At 34.7% G+C, this 17,576-nt stretch overlaps 1 protein-coding gene across 1 annotated transcript in view; it reads right to left on the reverse strand.

Moving 5' to 3' along the window:
- The window catches only part of cntfr (ciliary neurotrophic factor receptor), a 198,987-nt gene that overhangs the window by 127,642 nt on the left and 53,769 nt on the right, over nt 1-17,576 (reverse strand). Inside the window, exon 2 of the mRNA XM_088628780.1 lies at nt 10,033-10,114. Coding sequence (XP_088484906.1) covers nt 10,033-10,114 — 82 coding nt within the window. The remainder of the gene's footprint in view (nt 1-10,032; nt 10,115-17,576) is intronic.

Genomic DNA, 17,576 nt, shown 5'->3' on the forward strand with positions numbered 1-17,576 from the left:
ATGTGTAAAGATTAATAATTTTGTAATTACAATTATTTTAAGGTCCATGTATTTTAGGGAAGATGTTGCAGTTTTAGTAATTAGCTGTCCAATAATATTTTGGACAGGTATTATACACATTATGCCTTCACACTATACAAAAACTACAAAGGCTGGCCTGTCCATGTCCAGGACTCTAACGTTTTTAGAATATAACAAGTAAAGCAAACACTGTCAGATACTTGTCCATCTCCATGTCATAGTTACATCACAGTCCCAGTCCTGTTCGATTTTATTCCTTTTTGTTTTGAAAATGGATACAGTGCTTGCTTTATAGTGAGTAGCACTTTTTTACAACAATATCAAATAGACCTAGCATGACAACTCATTGGAAAAATCTAAAATCAATCCAACAAATAATAAAACGTGCATTATTATGAATTGTGGTTACAACACATTAATTTATCTAAACTCAAATAATTCCTCTGGTGGAGAGTAGTTTTGTCTACAAGAGGGAGAAACAGAGTTGTAATTTTCATAAGTATCCCAAGAAAAAATGAGAAAGGGGTGATCCTGAATACAATCACCATGTGATATTTTTAGCCAGGACAGGACTTCTATCTACTATGCTGGGACCAGACCTAAAAAATCAAGCCCAACATTCATACAGTTGTTGTATTTCAATCATGTTCTGTATCACTAATGTCACATGTTGAATGTGGAAAACATCACACAGAATGTCCACTGTGAATTTGCAGAATATTTGTACTTCCCTAAAGTGAAATAGTCATGTGAAGGAAGTACAATGCAATATTGAAAACAGTTTTGGTCTCCACAAAACTATTCTGGAATACGTTCTAAGTAGAGAGACCATGCTAATTTGGTCCTTAAAAGGACCATGCAGTACAAGTAGACTGAAGGATCTCAAACACTTTATTTAACAAAGGAGACTTAGAGGGAACTTGATATACGAATTCAAGATTATAGTAAAGTCAGTCCAGAGTACTCCTTCAGCAGAGCAAGAGAAATCTGCACCCATAGACATAAGTGGACACTAAGAGGGTAAGTTACATAGTTTGAAAAAAGGAGCTTCTGTATGTGTTGCACAATGTGTTGAGTGTCTTGAACAATGCTGTTGAAGCAGATGTACTGGGACACTACAAGAGTGAGCAGGTTAAACTTTGTACTACTGAACTAGCAACCAGCAAACAAACAGGATGGACAGAATAACCTCCTCTCAGTTCTGTTTATTTCACAGAACAAGGAATCAAAGGACCATGAATACATATACTAGCAGATTTCACTAATAGACATTGTGAGTTTTTTACTTGTAATGGACAGGTACGATTTTCTAAAGAACTCTGATATAAGTAAGATAATTTCTGGAGAGAACATTCTGTTAACACAGTGTCTCGTTTTAATCTTTTTTTGGATATTCCCAGAGGGCAAATCTTGAGACAGCTGGCACACATTTTGTCTGTTCCAGTCATGTTTTGTGATTGACAGTTGTGGGAGTAAATAAATCATATCTTCTCAAAAATATGCATTCATACAAGTCACAAAAACAAGTTAATAAAGAAAAATAGAAGCTACAAATTATGTATTATATAATTATATACCAAATATAGTTGTAATTTTCCATTGCAGTCCCTTGGAACATCTACAGTATGTACAGTACATCTGCCACCCCTTCACAAGGTTATGGATGCCCTAGTGAATACATTTTGTTGGTTGGTCCCTGAGCCATATCTGTTCTGTGCTTGGACCTTGTTGTCATCAGGTTTTTTTTTTTACCTCGGACAGCTTCCTAGACTGCATAGCTGTTGCCCTGAGGATGAAGTCATCTCTTTGAGGCATCTTTTTGTCACAAGACAATGTGAGCCCAGAAGCTAGGTTTTAATCTTTTATTTCATCTATCTAACATCTGGATCTGGTCAATTTCATCTGTTTGGCATGATGAAGAATGGTCTCTGTGTTTATAACTTCAATAATAATAGAAAGGTTCAAGTGTCAGTGCAGGAATGACACAGTGAACAGCCAGGATCATTTTACTATTTATTAGAGTGGGTAACAGGAGAATATGGATATGCAAGCGAACAAACTTAAAAATGATAAATAGCCTACAAACCTGTAAAGCACCTTTGGCAGATAATTCTCAAATTCACTTTAATCTATATCAAAAATATTTAATAGGACCATAATATATATGCAAATAAAAAGAAAGTGGTTTGTAACTGTTATTTCCTACTTTAACTGGACAAAAAGAGTTTTAAACTGTACTGGTACTTTATTTAAAAGGGGCTTCTCACATAATGTTGTCTTTCAGCCTTTATTACTAAATGGCAATTCAAAAAATCCTCTCGTGCGTCATAGGATATCACTGAAAAACAGACGCAGCCAACTGCATAGCGAACACGGTAATGAATAAAATGTTTTAAAAAACAGGCTATATTATAACTAGTTTATTTATACTACTGACATTAGTTAGATTATCACATAGTGGCTTATATTACGTTAAAGAATAAAATAATATCTGTTTTTGAAATATAAGGCTTGCATTTACCTTCCTTTGTAATGATCCTTGAACAAGATGAGTCCAAAACAAGCATTCACAGCTGTGAATGGGACTATTTCAATAAAGAAAGTGTTTCTACCAAGAAGCTGTGCTTTTTTAATGGTGCTCAGTCCTAATGTGTATGATACGTTTTTGCTATACACTTATGATCTTTTTTGAATACCATTCCTTGCATTAGAGTGTTAAGATCTTTTTTGCTTTTCTTTCAAAAGGAAGAACCAAATGGCTTCTACTAACAATGAATTTAACTAATACATAGCTAAAGATATACAGTAGGTTTTTATAAACCCATCTTACTGTATATTAAATGTCAAACTCTTTTTAGAATTCTGCATGTAGTCTATTGTCTGTAGCTGATCAGACCTAACATATCCTGTAAAAGTCAGGGCAAAACAAGGGTCCAGAAACCAGGAAACAAACACAGCAAGAGCTAAAGAACTTGGGGCAAAGTTAATAATACGCAGTATTTTTCTACTATAGTATGCTATTTGTGATGCCCAAAATAAGCTATTTCATATTTTAATGATTGCTTGCATTTATATAGCGTTTTTATCCCAAAGCATTTGACAAATACAGTAGGAGGAGAAAAACTTCATCTAAAGTGTGCCACCCACAAGGGTGTGCTTGGCAGTCATTGTGTGCCAGTAATTCCACTGCCCAGCAAGGTGTAGAAGTGAGAAATCAACTCGTCAAATTAATTCATGGGAAATTTAAGGGAGGGCAGATTGTTTAAGCCCAGAGTAAAATTTAGCCAGGACAGCAGCTTTAACACTCCTACATGATAACATCTCATCTGAAAGGTCACCTCCTACAGTACAGAGTCCCCACCTCAATAAGAATATTAGCTATTCCAGACTATAACTCTTTGCTGTAAACTATAAAAATAGTCATTAAATATATAGCCTCCATACTTTAGGAAGAAGTGACCTGTGCACAGTTTGTGACCTTCTGAACTGAGAAAAGAATGGGAAAAAAATATTCCATTTCCTGTTGGATTGTTAGCTCTGTGCAAAACTACAGTGTTATAAACCGGATATATATTTTATATATATTTATAAATGTAACCACAGTTTTCCTCTGTAAACTAATTGTGTAGAATTTTTTGTAAAATGTAAAAGTTTAATAGAAAATAGCAAATATTGAAATAAACATAACTTTTTGGGCACTTTGTTAAAACATCCTCAAATTTTGGATTGCAGCTAATTGCAAAAATCTTTTGGAAGAGTAATGTTATTGGCGGCTACATGAATTAGTATAGTCCTAATAATCAATTACAATATCAATAAATAAGCAATTAACTGATATACACTTCTACATGTTTTTATTAGTTATTTCACATACTGTAGATTCCAATCAATATGTGGTTATTTGATTTCAAACCATAATACAATAATGTGTCATGATATACAGTACAGTGCTCAGTCACTTGGAACTATGAGCTCTTAAAGCTGTTTCAGGGATGTAGGGGAACAAATATATTCCAGGGGACAAAGAATGCAGAGGAAGTACAGTAAGTTAATAACAATAAATTCCTGTCTGGCCAGGCAAATGAGACTCAGAGCACCGTCTTGCAGAGTCGCACAAAAATGATGCAAATATTTGAAGTCTATTGGAACACATAAAAAATGCACTCTTCATGGTAAATACTTATGCTATATGAGTAACTTTGTGTGGTTCAGCTATTAATGATAAGACAGGGTTTAATTGCATTAGAGGAGACCTATTTTCTTTCTTGCACTCAGTCACTGGGACATTTATCTCCCGGAAACACAGCTGCCACTGGTGAATTAAAGGGAGAGAGCTAGTATCTACAAGGTAGCCAATCATACCTAACATCTCCTGTCAAAGTCAGGCCAAAGCAAGGGTCCAGAAACCAGGAATCAAACACTAAAGAGCTAAAGAGCTCAGGACGAAGTTAAGAACGTAGAAGGCTCTGTAAGAGTTCCCAAGCACTGCCAGTTCCATGGTTATGTCTTTTACCACCTATGGCAGGAGTGGTGGATAATTGCCTCCAGGTGGTGTAAGATTCCAGTTGAATTAATTACCGTGTTAACCAGTGCTGAATGACAGGAAATGTTAGGTGTGGCCTGCTACTGTGTAGATACTAGCTTGCTCCACCACTCATCCATGGCGACAGGCATGACATAGTGGCTATTTTCTCTGTGACGTAGAATCCTGCTGAATTGTCTTGAAAAGGCATTGATTTAACTAATTTAGTTATATAAACGTCACACTTCATTAAATGTGCCAGTATTTGAATTGCCAATTGACTTCGCTAATTGAACTGCGGTCCTTAAATTAAGACTATACAAAATTAGTTTGATAATTTATTTTTATTTAAAAGACTTTTTCAAGTGATCATTATTATGTAAAGGCTCACATTACTCTGTCAGCCTGGTGAAACACCATGACTTGTTTAGCTTGTGACATAAATGCGAGAAAGCCATAGAGAGCAGCAGTTTAATTGAAAAGCACACCTTAGACATAAGGATGTATCAAAGACTAAAAGACTAGTGGGTAGTGTGTGTGGCTTGTTTGCTACTCCTTATTACTGCCAAGCCCCAGTGTACAATTTCATTATTATTCCTGTTCTTGAACTTAGCTCTTAAAAAAGCTACAGCTTTCCATTATGCTGCAAAAAAAAGTTTTTTTTAAATCAGAAAGTCACCTTTTCTAAGCACTAGTGGATTTCTCCTCTCTCTCCATTGCTTTCTTTAGCCAAGGCATGAGAGAGGATCTTCTTTGGAGATTTCGTATTGCAGCTTTTACTGCACAAATAGCCTACTTAAAGTAGGTTGTGAAAGATGTCAACTCTGCAATGTCACTTTATAAGGCATTGAATTAAAGTAGGTCCTCACTTCTGTGGCATGTACTTAAAGGGAAACCTGAACAAAACGCTTTTTCAGGTTCATCAAGAAAAACCCAGACACACAGGCATTGTAACCCACATCTCCTTCATTAACATGAACAAGCAAGCAATAAACAACAGATTGTTAGTCTATACCTTCTCTAATGATTGCTGCAAATGAATTTGAGTCTAACAAATGTAGACCTGCTATTTTGCAGCATGCAGACTAACAGGGGAAATAAAAAGAGTCATGTACATCAGCAACAAAATTACCAAACAGGGAAAAATACTGTAAAATAGAGTGTAGTAGAAGGTGTGACCCTTGTAACTACACATCACATAATTTACCGTCTTTGCTATCTATATTTAACCTATTTAAATCAGTTCAAGACAACACACACCTGAATTGCTTTTAAAAATTATGTAAACACATCTTCAGTCTCTTTTCTCTCTTTAGACTCCTTCCTCTACCCACTCCACTCGACTTCTTTCTTCAGACATGTTGAACCCCCTCACTGTTCTTTTACTTTCAGAGCCCATTTAATTTCCACTCTCGCTCCTCAATTAGTGGAATTAATTTCCCACAGAATTCAGAAGAGCTCTGTCCCTGACCACCTGCTCAAGTGCTGAACAAACAGCACCTTTGATCTCCCAGCTCTCAACTATATCTTTTAATTCTTACACTGTATTTTATTGTTTTAATTTCCAAATTGCATTTATTCTTTGTAAACATGGAATGCAGTTTACATTACTGTTATCATTACTGTTGTTTATTCGCATGATCTAAATACTGTTTTATTTCACATTGTGTTTGCACAACTTTTTCATTGCTCTTTGAGATTGTGCAAGCCTTATTGTAATTTTATTAAATTAAGTGAACATATTTTCTTATGGGTGGGTAGCTGTGTCAGCATGCATAGGTTGCAAAGGAACAAGTAATAGGTTTATTCCATTATGAAAAAAAGAAGAAAGAAAACACAACGTTTCGGCCGTGGAGCCTTCTTCAGGTGTGAGGAAGACAGGGCAGGCTCCACAGCCGAAACATTATGTTTTCTTTCTTCTTTTTTTCAGCATGGAATAAACCTATTACTTGCGTATTTTCTTATTGCAACTGCACTATTATTGTATCTACACAATTAGTCCTTAGACTTACATATTAAGTTAACTTATATTTCAATATTCTATTTTGTAACATGCCCTCAGATGAGGGTACCTGTAAAATAAATAACTATTGCAGCAACAACATCATAGTACTGAAATGAAAGAAGGATGACTTCTTTTTTATTATATGAAATAAAACATTGTAATGAGACCAAATGTGTGTTTTTAAGCAAACCTTTAATCTGGAAACACTCAACAGTGTGTGATGTGAAACAGGCCCTAGTGTTGTAGCATTTAATAAAGACCCAAGCCCCGCATATGTCCGTAATAAAGTTACAGCAACTCAATCAGATGGCATAATATTTGGAAAAAAACTGAACACATTAAAATATATTGACACACATACATTTAAACATAAGAAGTTTTTGTTAAACATTTTTAGCACAATACACATAATTGTTGGATTTCCGTTTTGATTCATTTGGGAATTTTATCTTCTTTAGATTATTTTATATAAATTTCTGAACAAGTTCATATTACCCGAAATGCAAAACATTTTTTGTCATTCCTCAGCTGTCTTAATGCAGCTCATGATTTGTATAGGCTGCTGCAAAATCAGGAAACCTCCTCTCTTGTAAAATCTGTCTTTTGTTAACTTCATAACTTCTGAAGTGCTATGTTAACCAATCATATTAAAACCAAGGCTTATAATACAAATATATAGTACTTCAAATATTCATTGTTTCCCATAGTGGAGGCTTGTTATAACCTAATGAATTTCTGCTTTTAAGTCAGGTGTCAAATTAAAGATTTACTGTATAGACAAACTGAAGATTTACTGTACAGACCGAGAGCCATCTCTATCCAGTTTTCCTGGAGGCATTACACATCAGCAGATATTTATTTTCTTCCATAAACAAAGAACCATTATAAAAAGAGAAAAAAAGATTAGTTAAGGGGACTTAAAAAAGACCTAATGTTTGCCAAGACTGCATATGCAACTAAGTCTCTAACAAAGGTACAGTTTCAATATTTTTATGAAATATAGTATGTTTAAGCAAAATTAAAACGCAACAGTCAGATTTATTTCAATAGCTCATTTAGAACATACATATTGTAATGCTATTTTAATTTTAAAAAGTTAAGTTTGCGGATTGCTTAAGTAATATTTTCCATGGGATCCCGAGTTCAAGCCATTATTTAATAAAAATAAAATATGGTGTTTTGGAATTTTATTTCTGATGAAACTCCCAGAATGAGTTGATTAAATATCTGTGAAAAGAACCAATCAAAAATATATTATTTTAATTCATGCAAGAACAGTGAAATATATGAACATGCTCCACTCAAGCAGTCAAGATCACATGTCTGCTACCAACATGACTGAATGCAACCTGTCTGCGGGGATGAGAAGTTTCTTTTCAGCAATGAACAGGCTATTTCATAGTCTGGGAAATGGATTCTGTGGGAGACAGGCCACATCCTGGAAGATTGAGGGCCACACAGGCCCAAGATTGTCACATGAATGTGACCCATCTGCATAATAACTGCAGTAGCTACAGCAGAAGAGATTACAGGAAGAAATAATCTGCACATCAGCTGTAGCTTGCTGTCTGTATGAAAATTATATGCATGTTCAGAGGCCATTCACAGATAATATGTTGACAGCTGTTAAAGGAAACTGCTGTTTTCTGTGGGCCACAGAACACTCAAAATCGCTTTGTGTTTTATTCACTGATAAATAGCATTGCCCTTGACAAACCTGACAAAGGATACTACTTGTGTGGAGATGTGCTGGTGAGCATTATGCTGTTTGTTAAGTTGTCAACCAGTCGGATGCTGGAAATATGGTGATATGGAGAGGAATCTCCTTTAACAAAAGAACAAACAAATCTGCCTTTGGTGCAGATTGAAAGCAATTTTACTACTTAGTGATATACTCATGAACGTTTGGTGTTTTCCAGCAGGACAATGAAAGACCACACAGTGCTGGGATTACAATGGCACAATCTCAAGAGAACAATGCTGAAGATTTGCTGTAGCCTGCCTATTTTAACCTGAGTTAACCAATGCCATCAATATGCGGCAGCTTCAAACTACTGAAGGCTATAATATATCTAACATACAAGGCTGATTCTAACTTTATAAGCTCATGTATCATTCTGAAAAGTTACCATGATTCTTTTATCTATATATTCTTCACATTTACTGTAATTCTGCTTGATTCCTTAATTTAAAAAAAATTGAGTAAATCAATTTGAGTAATGTTATTATATCTTCCTAGTAGTTAATTTCTGACACCAGAAATATGCATTCACAATAACCAAAATACCACAATAAGTAAAAATAACATGATTCTAATTTTACCTCCTGTCTCTTGTGTCATGTACTGTATAATGCCTGTCTACTGCATTATCAGTTCAGTTCTAAGATGAGAAGAAACTCACACACATCCAAGTTATTGAATTTAACATACTATGCTCCTGTTATTATTGTTATATTTCTTTCTCATCACTACTACAACTTATAAGTAGCAGGAGGTATTATAAGCAGCACTGTATTTATTCGAGAACTAATTAAACAGTTTAAGAGAGCTGTGATTATTCTGAAACACTGAATCCAATATGGAGACCTCATTAGAATTGACATTGAAAGTAATAAGGCTTAGAACAAATCATTCACTGATGTCACCTTTAAAAAATAATTTCTGTTCTAAAAGAATAAACCCTGGTTATGAATAATGAATTTGTTATTTTGGTTTGTTGAGTCAGAAGGAACTGATAAGCCAATCTGCTCCTTTTTCTGCATTACGTTAGGAGAATGAATAATTGGCATGGTAGTCCCAATGCAAACTTGATTCTTTAACAAACAGTATGAACCCATAAATGATCATTAACAGATGGAGATGTGAATAGTGAAAATATATATATTTCAATTGCTTACAACAGAAAATAATACAAAAAAGTCAAAAACAAGGAAAATAACCAAAGTTTTGTCGTCCTAAGCCAAAAGTGTCTCAGCCCCACAAGTAACAAATCATATTAGATAGATAGATACTTTATTGATCCCGTGAGGGAAATTGCAGATGGTCAAATATTACTGGTCAAATCCATCATAGGATATATTCAACAAGTCTACACATCTATTAACTAGAGTGAATTTATTTCTGATTTGGTTATTTTCCTTCCACATCATTCAAATGCCAGTTCCTGAACTTTGTCCTGTAGGGGTAAACCCACCTAAAAGAACAAAACTGAACAGAAACTTCTCTCTTCACTCATTCTGGGCTGATCACTTCCTTTTATTGTCTTTCTAATACAACAGTAATGCAACATTGCATCCCATCAGGTGATCAGGTGACCAGCATTTGAGTCTCTCTATTGATTGGTCTCTAGAATTAGGAGCCGGTGCGTCATTTTTTAAAGGACTCTGCTCAGCCCTATGAAGACGGGCAACGCCATAAAAAGTCAGCACAAGTTAAAAACAAATTCTGTTTAGATTTATTGTGATGTGAAGAGCAAAGACTCACCCTGTTGGCTGCGCCTCTGTGCATACACAACCACCACTGCAGCGAGCATCACACAGCAGGCTGATGTGACAATATTTGCCATCTGTTGAGGAAACAAAAGTGCTTGTTAGGGTGGTTCAAACAGACAGCTCCGAAGCAGCGCTAGGGAAAACAGAAGTGAAGCACTTCTTGTCTTGTGCAGCTCATCAGTGAAATCATCTTCCCAGGGGAATGCCCCTTTACAAGCTGCAAGGCCTTAAAGAGACAGCATTGCCTGTTCAACCCCCTTGGCTCTTCAGTGAGATACACCACCCAGTGATAAAAAAAACATGTCCCACACAATGCTGGGTTCTGTTTGTCAAATGGATGCTTCGTGTTCAACTTCTCTTGCACTCAGGAGCATTGGAGGATTCTGTCCTGACACTGAAAATTCACTATTATTTTTTAGGCATTTTCTTTTGTCTTAAGAATATAAATATTTTCATGTTGCCTGTACTGCATGAGACATGGCATAAGTCATGAAACAGACTTTGGTTCAGCAGATAAATCAAATGGCTAAATCTCTAGGTTTTAATGTTTCTCTACTTATACAGTATTTCTAAATTATTTTGCTGGAAGGCATGTTTTGAAGAATGAAAACGATTTGTTAACCCTGGATCTCTGAAAGAGAGGAGTCAGTAACCAAAGGGATACTGCTTCTCCAAGGGATGAAAGAATGAACATTTTCACCAATATCATTAGCAAATCAGTCAACAGAGTGATGCCCTAACTTCTTCCTCTCTCCTGAGATATTGTATCAAAGGACTATATTATCTCTCACTACATTTTGTATTATTTGAGGTACAGTATAACGTAAAAAAGGAAGCTCATTGTCGGTTTTTCTTACCACTTGTATTACATTAGAGCTGAATATTTTCACACAGGTTTGTTTCTGTTAATGATCACGCTATTGTTGTTACAGCCTTTTTAGATTCAAGAAACATGTAAGAAACATTTTTTGGCATCATCCTTTAAAAAATTGTTTTTTTAAATCAGGGATCATATAGGTATAAAATAAAGCACTCAACAAACACTTGTAATATGTTTCTTTCTATTTAATTGCACAATAGTCATTTGTATTTCAATCTTTGTATATCTTACCTCTGTTTTGTTGCTTCTATTTTTCTCTGCTTTCATTCTTCCTATTTTACCTTCTTTATCAGCACTACAACCAACTTAAATGGGTGATGAATGATTAAGACAGTATTTGCAGAATATTATTTCAATGCACCTTTCACAGCACAGCCTAAGCAAAACGAAAAGGCATTAGAATTTTACAATATACATTTTCTTTTCTTATAAAACTAAACAAAGGATTATTATGGTTGAGTAGCCCCACATAATTTGATCTAAACACAAAAACCATACTTCTGATGACACAATAAACCAAGATCCTGGCTACTTGGTAAAAAAAATACCATAACACTTTGCAAAGAGTAGGGGTGTTAACCATGGTATCCTAGCTAAATTAATCTCTGGCTCGTACAAGGGACAACCTACAGTTCCACTTTAAGTCCATAGGTAAAACAATTTCTCATTTCTCCTCACGAATTAAGGTGTAGTGATGATGCTGGTGTAATGTCAGCCATGCATCACTTAAATGTGGACCTGCCTTCCAAACGTGGGTGGCATGTTCCCTCCTATGTGTAAAGTGATTTGGAAACCAATCATAAATGTATATACTGAACATGTAAAGAATTAGTATTAATAAAAGCCACTGCTCTCATCTGTATGTAATAAAACGTTCCTTTTTTTCCTTTGTAATAAAATTCCTTTCCCAAGGGAATAAACCTTAGGTGGATAATTCAGATCAATCAAATTTTGCCTGTATGTCTTTAGAACAAAAAGAAAGGAGCACCCAGTAAACACCCATGGGAGCACAGAGACAAAGTGCAAACACCATACTGAAAAGCACCAAGAACCAATATTAAACACATGACTCTGGTATTGTGTTAACTGCCATTCCACTACTGCTAAAATAGTATAATTTGTTTTCAACTTTAACATTAAAAATGTTCCATTTGTACTATACATTTATAATGATTAACAATGGTGAATTCTAGTTCTCAGGTATTAATTACTTTCTGCCTAGGGTGTTAATTACTCACAGGTGTTTGCCCATGAGAAAACAATTATGTTAAATCTCTTCACTTCTCTTAATTTAAAGTGACCACAAGCTGCCACATAATCCTTCTCACTTTTACACTCTTCTGACTGTAAATGTAAAGGCTTTTGACTTCAGGCTTATTTTTTTTCAGGCTAAAGCTTGGTTTAGTTGTCTGTGTCTTTTTTGATAGTGGGGATTATCAATTTCCTAATTATCTGTGTTAAACATTTAACTACAGAGAAGAATGAAATGCTCAGACTTAAAAGCTGCTTTTAAGTTTAAGTCCTTTGACATGCACTGCACTGAGAATGATTAAAAGGTAGGAACTAAAGCTGGCGCACTTATAATGTAAACAAATGTATACATAGGTTGTATGTCTGCACATTGAACACTTTTAAAAAAACCTGAGTATTCTGTTAAATCTTATAAAAATGAACTTCCAAAAGATTTTCATTCAGAACTTAGTATTGTAACTCTGCTTTGATATTTAAGCTTATAACAACATTTATCTACAGTGTGTGTTTGCTTCACATTACATTGTATCATGATTCCAATTTATTCTTGATATGTACAGGTACTATACATTTTTAACAGTGCCTAAAGAGTAAATAAAGACATTAATTTTAAACATAAAACCAAGGGGTTTATCCTTTCTTTAGCTTTTAAGATTTATTACTGTCCAGGTTCTGTAGAAACTGCAAAATGGTTAATGATACTTTTTAAAGGCCTCTGTTCAACATTATTTTGAAACTTAGTAACAGAACCGTATCCTCTCTCTACACTGTGACCAAGGTAGATGAATAACATCTGGGAAGTTCAATATGGATGCCAACACAGCACCAGGAGGCCAAAGCTTCAATGTCTAACAGCGACAGTTTTTGAAATTCAAGTGCAAACAAAAAGATGCTTACCTATTTCATTTTAGCATCTTGAGAGAATTAATTAAATGAAACTCAACAATGTTAGCTATTCCAGACAGAAGAAGAGATGGCACAGATTATCAATATTGTCACTTTGAGGTGTGTTAGTGGAGCTACGTAAGGCTCTAATTTCTTAGTGTTAATACAATATCATGAATGGCCAGTAAAAAAAAAAACCCTACTCTATTCCATGAAAGTCAAACACATTGCCGTCAGTTCTGATACAAATGGCATGTGTTTCAAATTTGTTCTGACCCGTATTGTTTCCCGAGACTTCTGTCTGTCTCCAAATCATGGCAATGAATAAAACTGACAGCAGATGAGCTGAAATATCAGCATTTCCTTTTCTCCATAGAAATGTATCCTGCTCGATGATAAGGTTAGGGGTGATTCTGTCCATTATTTTTTTTTATATAGTTTCTGGATGTAAGAATTGGTTTTGGAATTCTGTTTATGGTGTGCTGCTTCTCTGACAGAAGCACACCCAAAAAGACTTTACTTGATGAACTTAGAACCAATGCATTTATGGAATACCAGTCAAGGGTTTATTTGCTCCACAACAGATTCAGAAAATAACAGATTATTAGTTTGTGCAAAAACACTTGAAGAAAACCCTGTTAGAGAGACTGTGCAAGTGCATTATGGCATTGATAGACGGGCATTTACATTTCATGTAAAATATAATATGCATTACAGTGTATAAACTAGCATGTTCCCTATTTTTGACACAGTGAAAAAATGAAAATTGTTATTAGAAGTGCAGTCTCAATTCCCAGTACCAGTTAAGTGTAAAAGAGCCTAAAGCACCTTTTCTATTGAGCTGAATTGACTGCACTGCTAGTAACTGGTAAGAGCAGGAATCTATATCAAGAGTTTCTGTTAAAACAAAGGGTGCAAACACTGAATGATCAATAAAGAAAGGGAATTCAAGATGGGGAATTATGATAAGGAAAGCATAACTAATCGAGGAAAAGAATGGACAACAATAACAAAAGAACATAAAAACATCAGAAAATGATAAAAGAAGACCTGTTCTTTTTCTCTGTAATTGCAGAGCTACAGTATTAATGTGTTGTTTAGCAGTCCTATGTAAAACAACACAGAAGAAAATGAAAAGGAATTCACAAGTATTTTGGTAAACATTAACCTTATCTGAGCAGGTATACAAGCTGCTGTAGTTACTCATCAGTATATAAGCATGTCCCAAAACTATTTATTTTTTTTTTAACAGGAAAAGTCCTCAATCTGTTGCAACCTACTAAGCAGGACAGCAAAATTATTAATGTAACAGTTGATTTAGCAAGGTCTAACAAGCATGTAATAATACTGAATAAAAAAAAACTAAGAAAATTAAAATTATAGCATGCATTATGTTCCAGTGTGTATCTTAGTGACTCAGTAACAGTTAAAAAAGACATTTAGCTAATATCATTTTACAAATGCAGCAGGTGATAGGTGATTGATGGTTGGTATTTTTCAGCATTGTTAAAATGGAATAAGCTGACAAGTAGGAATTAAATTGCATTCCAGGTTTTGGTTTTTATCACTTCCTGTCTTCCATTCTTCTGAAAGTAGTTCTGAGCTTATCATATCAAGTAACAATGAGTCTCATGTATGACAGCCCAGCAAGTCTCACTCAATAGAAGCTAGGCTGAACCCTTTAGCACTCTTGAAATTTCATTACAAGTCAAGAGAAAAGCTTTTTGTGTAGCAGAGGTTTGGACGCATTTCATAGAGTTGTTAATTAAAATATATAATTCATTGTGGTATTGAAAGATTTTTTTCTTTGCAATGACCAGCGCAAATTTGCATTTAAATTGGAAATATAAAACTGTAATTCAGATGGGAGCAGGTATGAACTACCCAAAATGGCAGGTTAAAATGTCAAGGGTTGCCTAAATAGACATTGATCCATTTTGATAAATTAATCACCGGGTGGTACAGGACTCAAATTAAAAAAAAAAAGCATTGTAAATGCAATTACATATTTACCCAACATTTTTATTTGCCTTTGCTAAAAGGTGTTTTGCAAAAATAAAAAGCAGAAATATCCAAAAGGATAAGAAAACGGTAGGTTTTCAATACAAAAAAAAAGGCATTTGGGCCATTTGCATAAACAATTTCACTGGAAGAACTATCGACAAAGATATGAAAACAAAAACATTATAGAAGTGTGTCAAATAACCCTGGCCAAATATGGTGCCAATGTAGATTTCAGACTCCCAATTAAAAATTCAAAAGTAGCAAATTGTGTAACTGTGAACCGCCTTACTTCCAATCACTGTTAATTGTACTTTGAATTAAAAAAGCAATAATGCTCTTTTATTTTGTTATCTTGTATACGATTACATAATCCATACATATGGGCTCCCTGAAAGCCACATGCACAAATAGGCTACATATCTAGCATGACACCTGCATTTTCCACAGGCATGATTGGTATAGTTTTTTCTACAGTGTGTGTTTGTATGCAACCTTTCTTGCACACATTTAGTCTATTACGGGTATGAATATTGATTAAGTCTACAACTAATCGCAGTGCTTCGGAAGGAGGTACTTCTCATTCTGCCATTTTTCTTACATAAATGTAAAGTTATCAGCCACACAGAAGACACTTTATGTTCCCAGAAAGGCAGCTTTAAAAGATTACAAACCAATTATTTCACATGATGATCATCCACAGACTTTTAAACAGCAAGTTCACTAAACTATTGTTACAGTTCTCAGCCAAAGAAACCTTTGTCTAAAACCTCATGCTTTTAAAGTATTTAAGCCTTTTGTACAGCATAAAAAACTTTCATTTAATTTAATTTAATGTGTCTACAACTATTATCCAGTGCATTCAGTTATAAAAACACTACTATTTTTATACATACATTTCAACATATTTTTCAAACTACACATTGTATAAAGACTTAAAGATTTTGTGAATAATGTGCATGATGTACTGTATGTCTGTGAAACCTGTTAAAATAAGAATTGTTTGGAAAGTTTGGATATTAAAAGCTTAAATTTTTTTTCTAAGGGTTGTTCTGTGTTTTTGTTTGCAGAGGACAATTAGGCTCCGCATTTACTAGTTGCCTTTTACTTTGCTTCTATTTTGAAATGTTGAAGATGTCAAGTTTGCACAAATTTTGATTCTCAATCCATTGCTCACCCCTGAAGATACCAATGACACCGACCATTCCTCATAAAGAGTGTCCTTCTCCTTGGCCCCTCTTGACACTGATTCTGTCATTAATAAGGTTGTATAGGATGTCCTAGACAGATAACAAATTATTTTTAAAGACGCATGGCATTTGTTAAATAATTGAACTTTCAGAATGGACCACCTGTAATTCTATACTGACTGAGGTAGAATAGATTTTTTTCTTTGCCTTTCTGACTTAGCCCACATAAGTTTATAAGCTTCCAATTTAGTCTTACAATGGCTAGGTTTCACTTAAGTCTCTTGAGCATCTGAGGATCATCAAAGTCTAAGCCGACACCCTCTGCTTACGTCAGAATGATGAGGACTTCTTACTAGGCTGAAAGACATCTTTAATTCAAGACAGCTGCAAAGCTTGTTGAAATGATCAAATTTTAAAAAATGATGTCGAAAATTTTAGTTCTTTATGTTGTTTACATTACAAATATTTGAAATATTTAGAAATGTAGAAGTGATGTGAAATTGTTTTGTAACATTTCTGTATTGCCTGCATGTTTAATATACAAAATCACTATGGAAATCTATTTCCTATTGAGAAGTGAATTCCTTTCTTAAAACATTTAACTGATGTACATCTCTTTAACATTCAAAGAGTATTCAGCTCCATTTTTGACAGAAAAGACTAAACAAACGCCCAATTCACAGACATCTAATGTCATATTTGAAAAGATACATACTGTACTCTATAGTATGTAACCTATGTTATGTATGGAATCGTGTATCTTGGGTTCCTCTGGCACTGCACCTGTTATAAAAGTGACACTACATACTTTAAACTGGGATGGTCTCTCTTTTAGCAGGAGACCTGCCCTTTTGATGTCACAGAATTCTCTGCTGTCTAACCATGATCAAAACCTTGCAGGGACAGACCTGCACTTGTGAAAATACACTTTAATCTATGCCTAACTCCAAAACTGAACCCCAAGTGGCACCCTGGTCCTTCTAGTAGCTAAAGATATAATCTATCTCTCACTCCAAGATGTATCAGAGTATATGTGCATACAGTATGTTCACAAATCACCTTACTGATACAATTCCCAACTCTATTCTCTATTAGTATGTGAACAAAAGTGCATTTCCACAGTGATGAAAATCTATTGTAGGACTGTCAACTGTTCCGGATTTAGTAAATACATAAACATTTTACTGTACACAAAAGGATGCAGTGCACTTTTGCTTTGAAACTCCATAGACGACCCATTTGTTATGTGCCTGAAGTTCAATTGAATGATGAATGATGAAGAAAGCACTCCAGATTGCCCTGCCAACATGCTCAATTAAATACAGAACC

The sequence above is a fragment of the Lepisosteus platostomus genome, chromosome 4 (genome assembly GCF_059453375.1).
Source record: "Lepisosteus platostomus isolate fLepPlt1 chromosome 4, fLepPlt1.hap1, whole genome shotgun sequence".
NCBI classification, from domain to species: domain Eukaryota; kingdom Metazoa; phylum Chordata; class Actinopteri; order Semionotiformes; family Lepisosteidae; genus Lepisosteus; species Lepisosteus platostomus.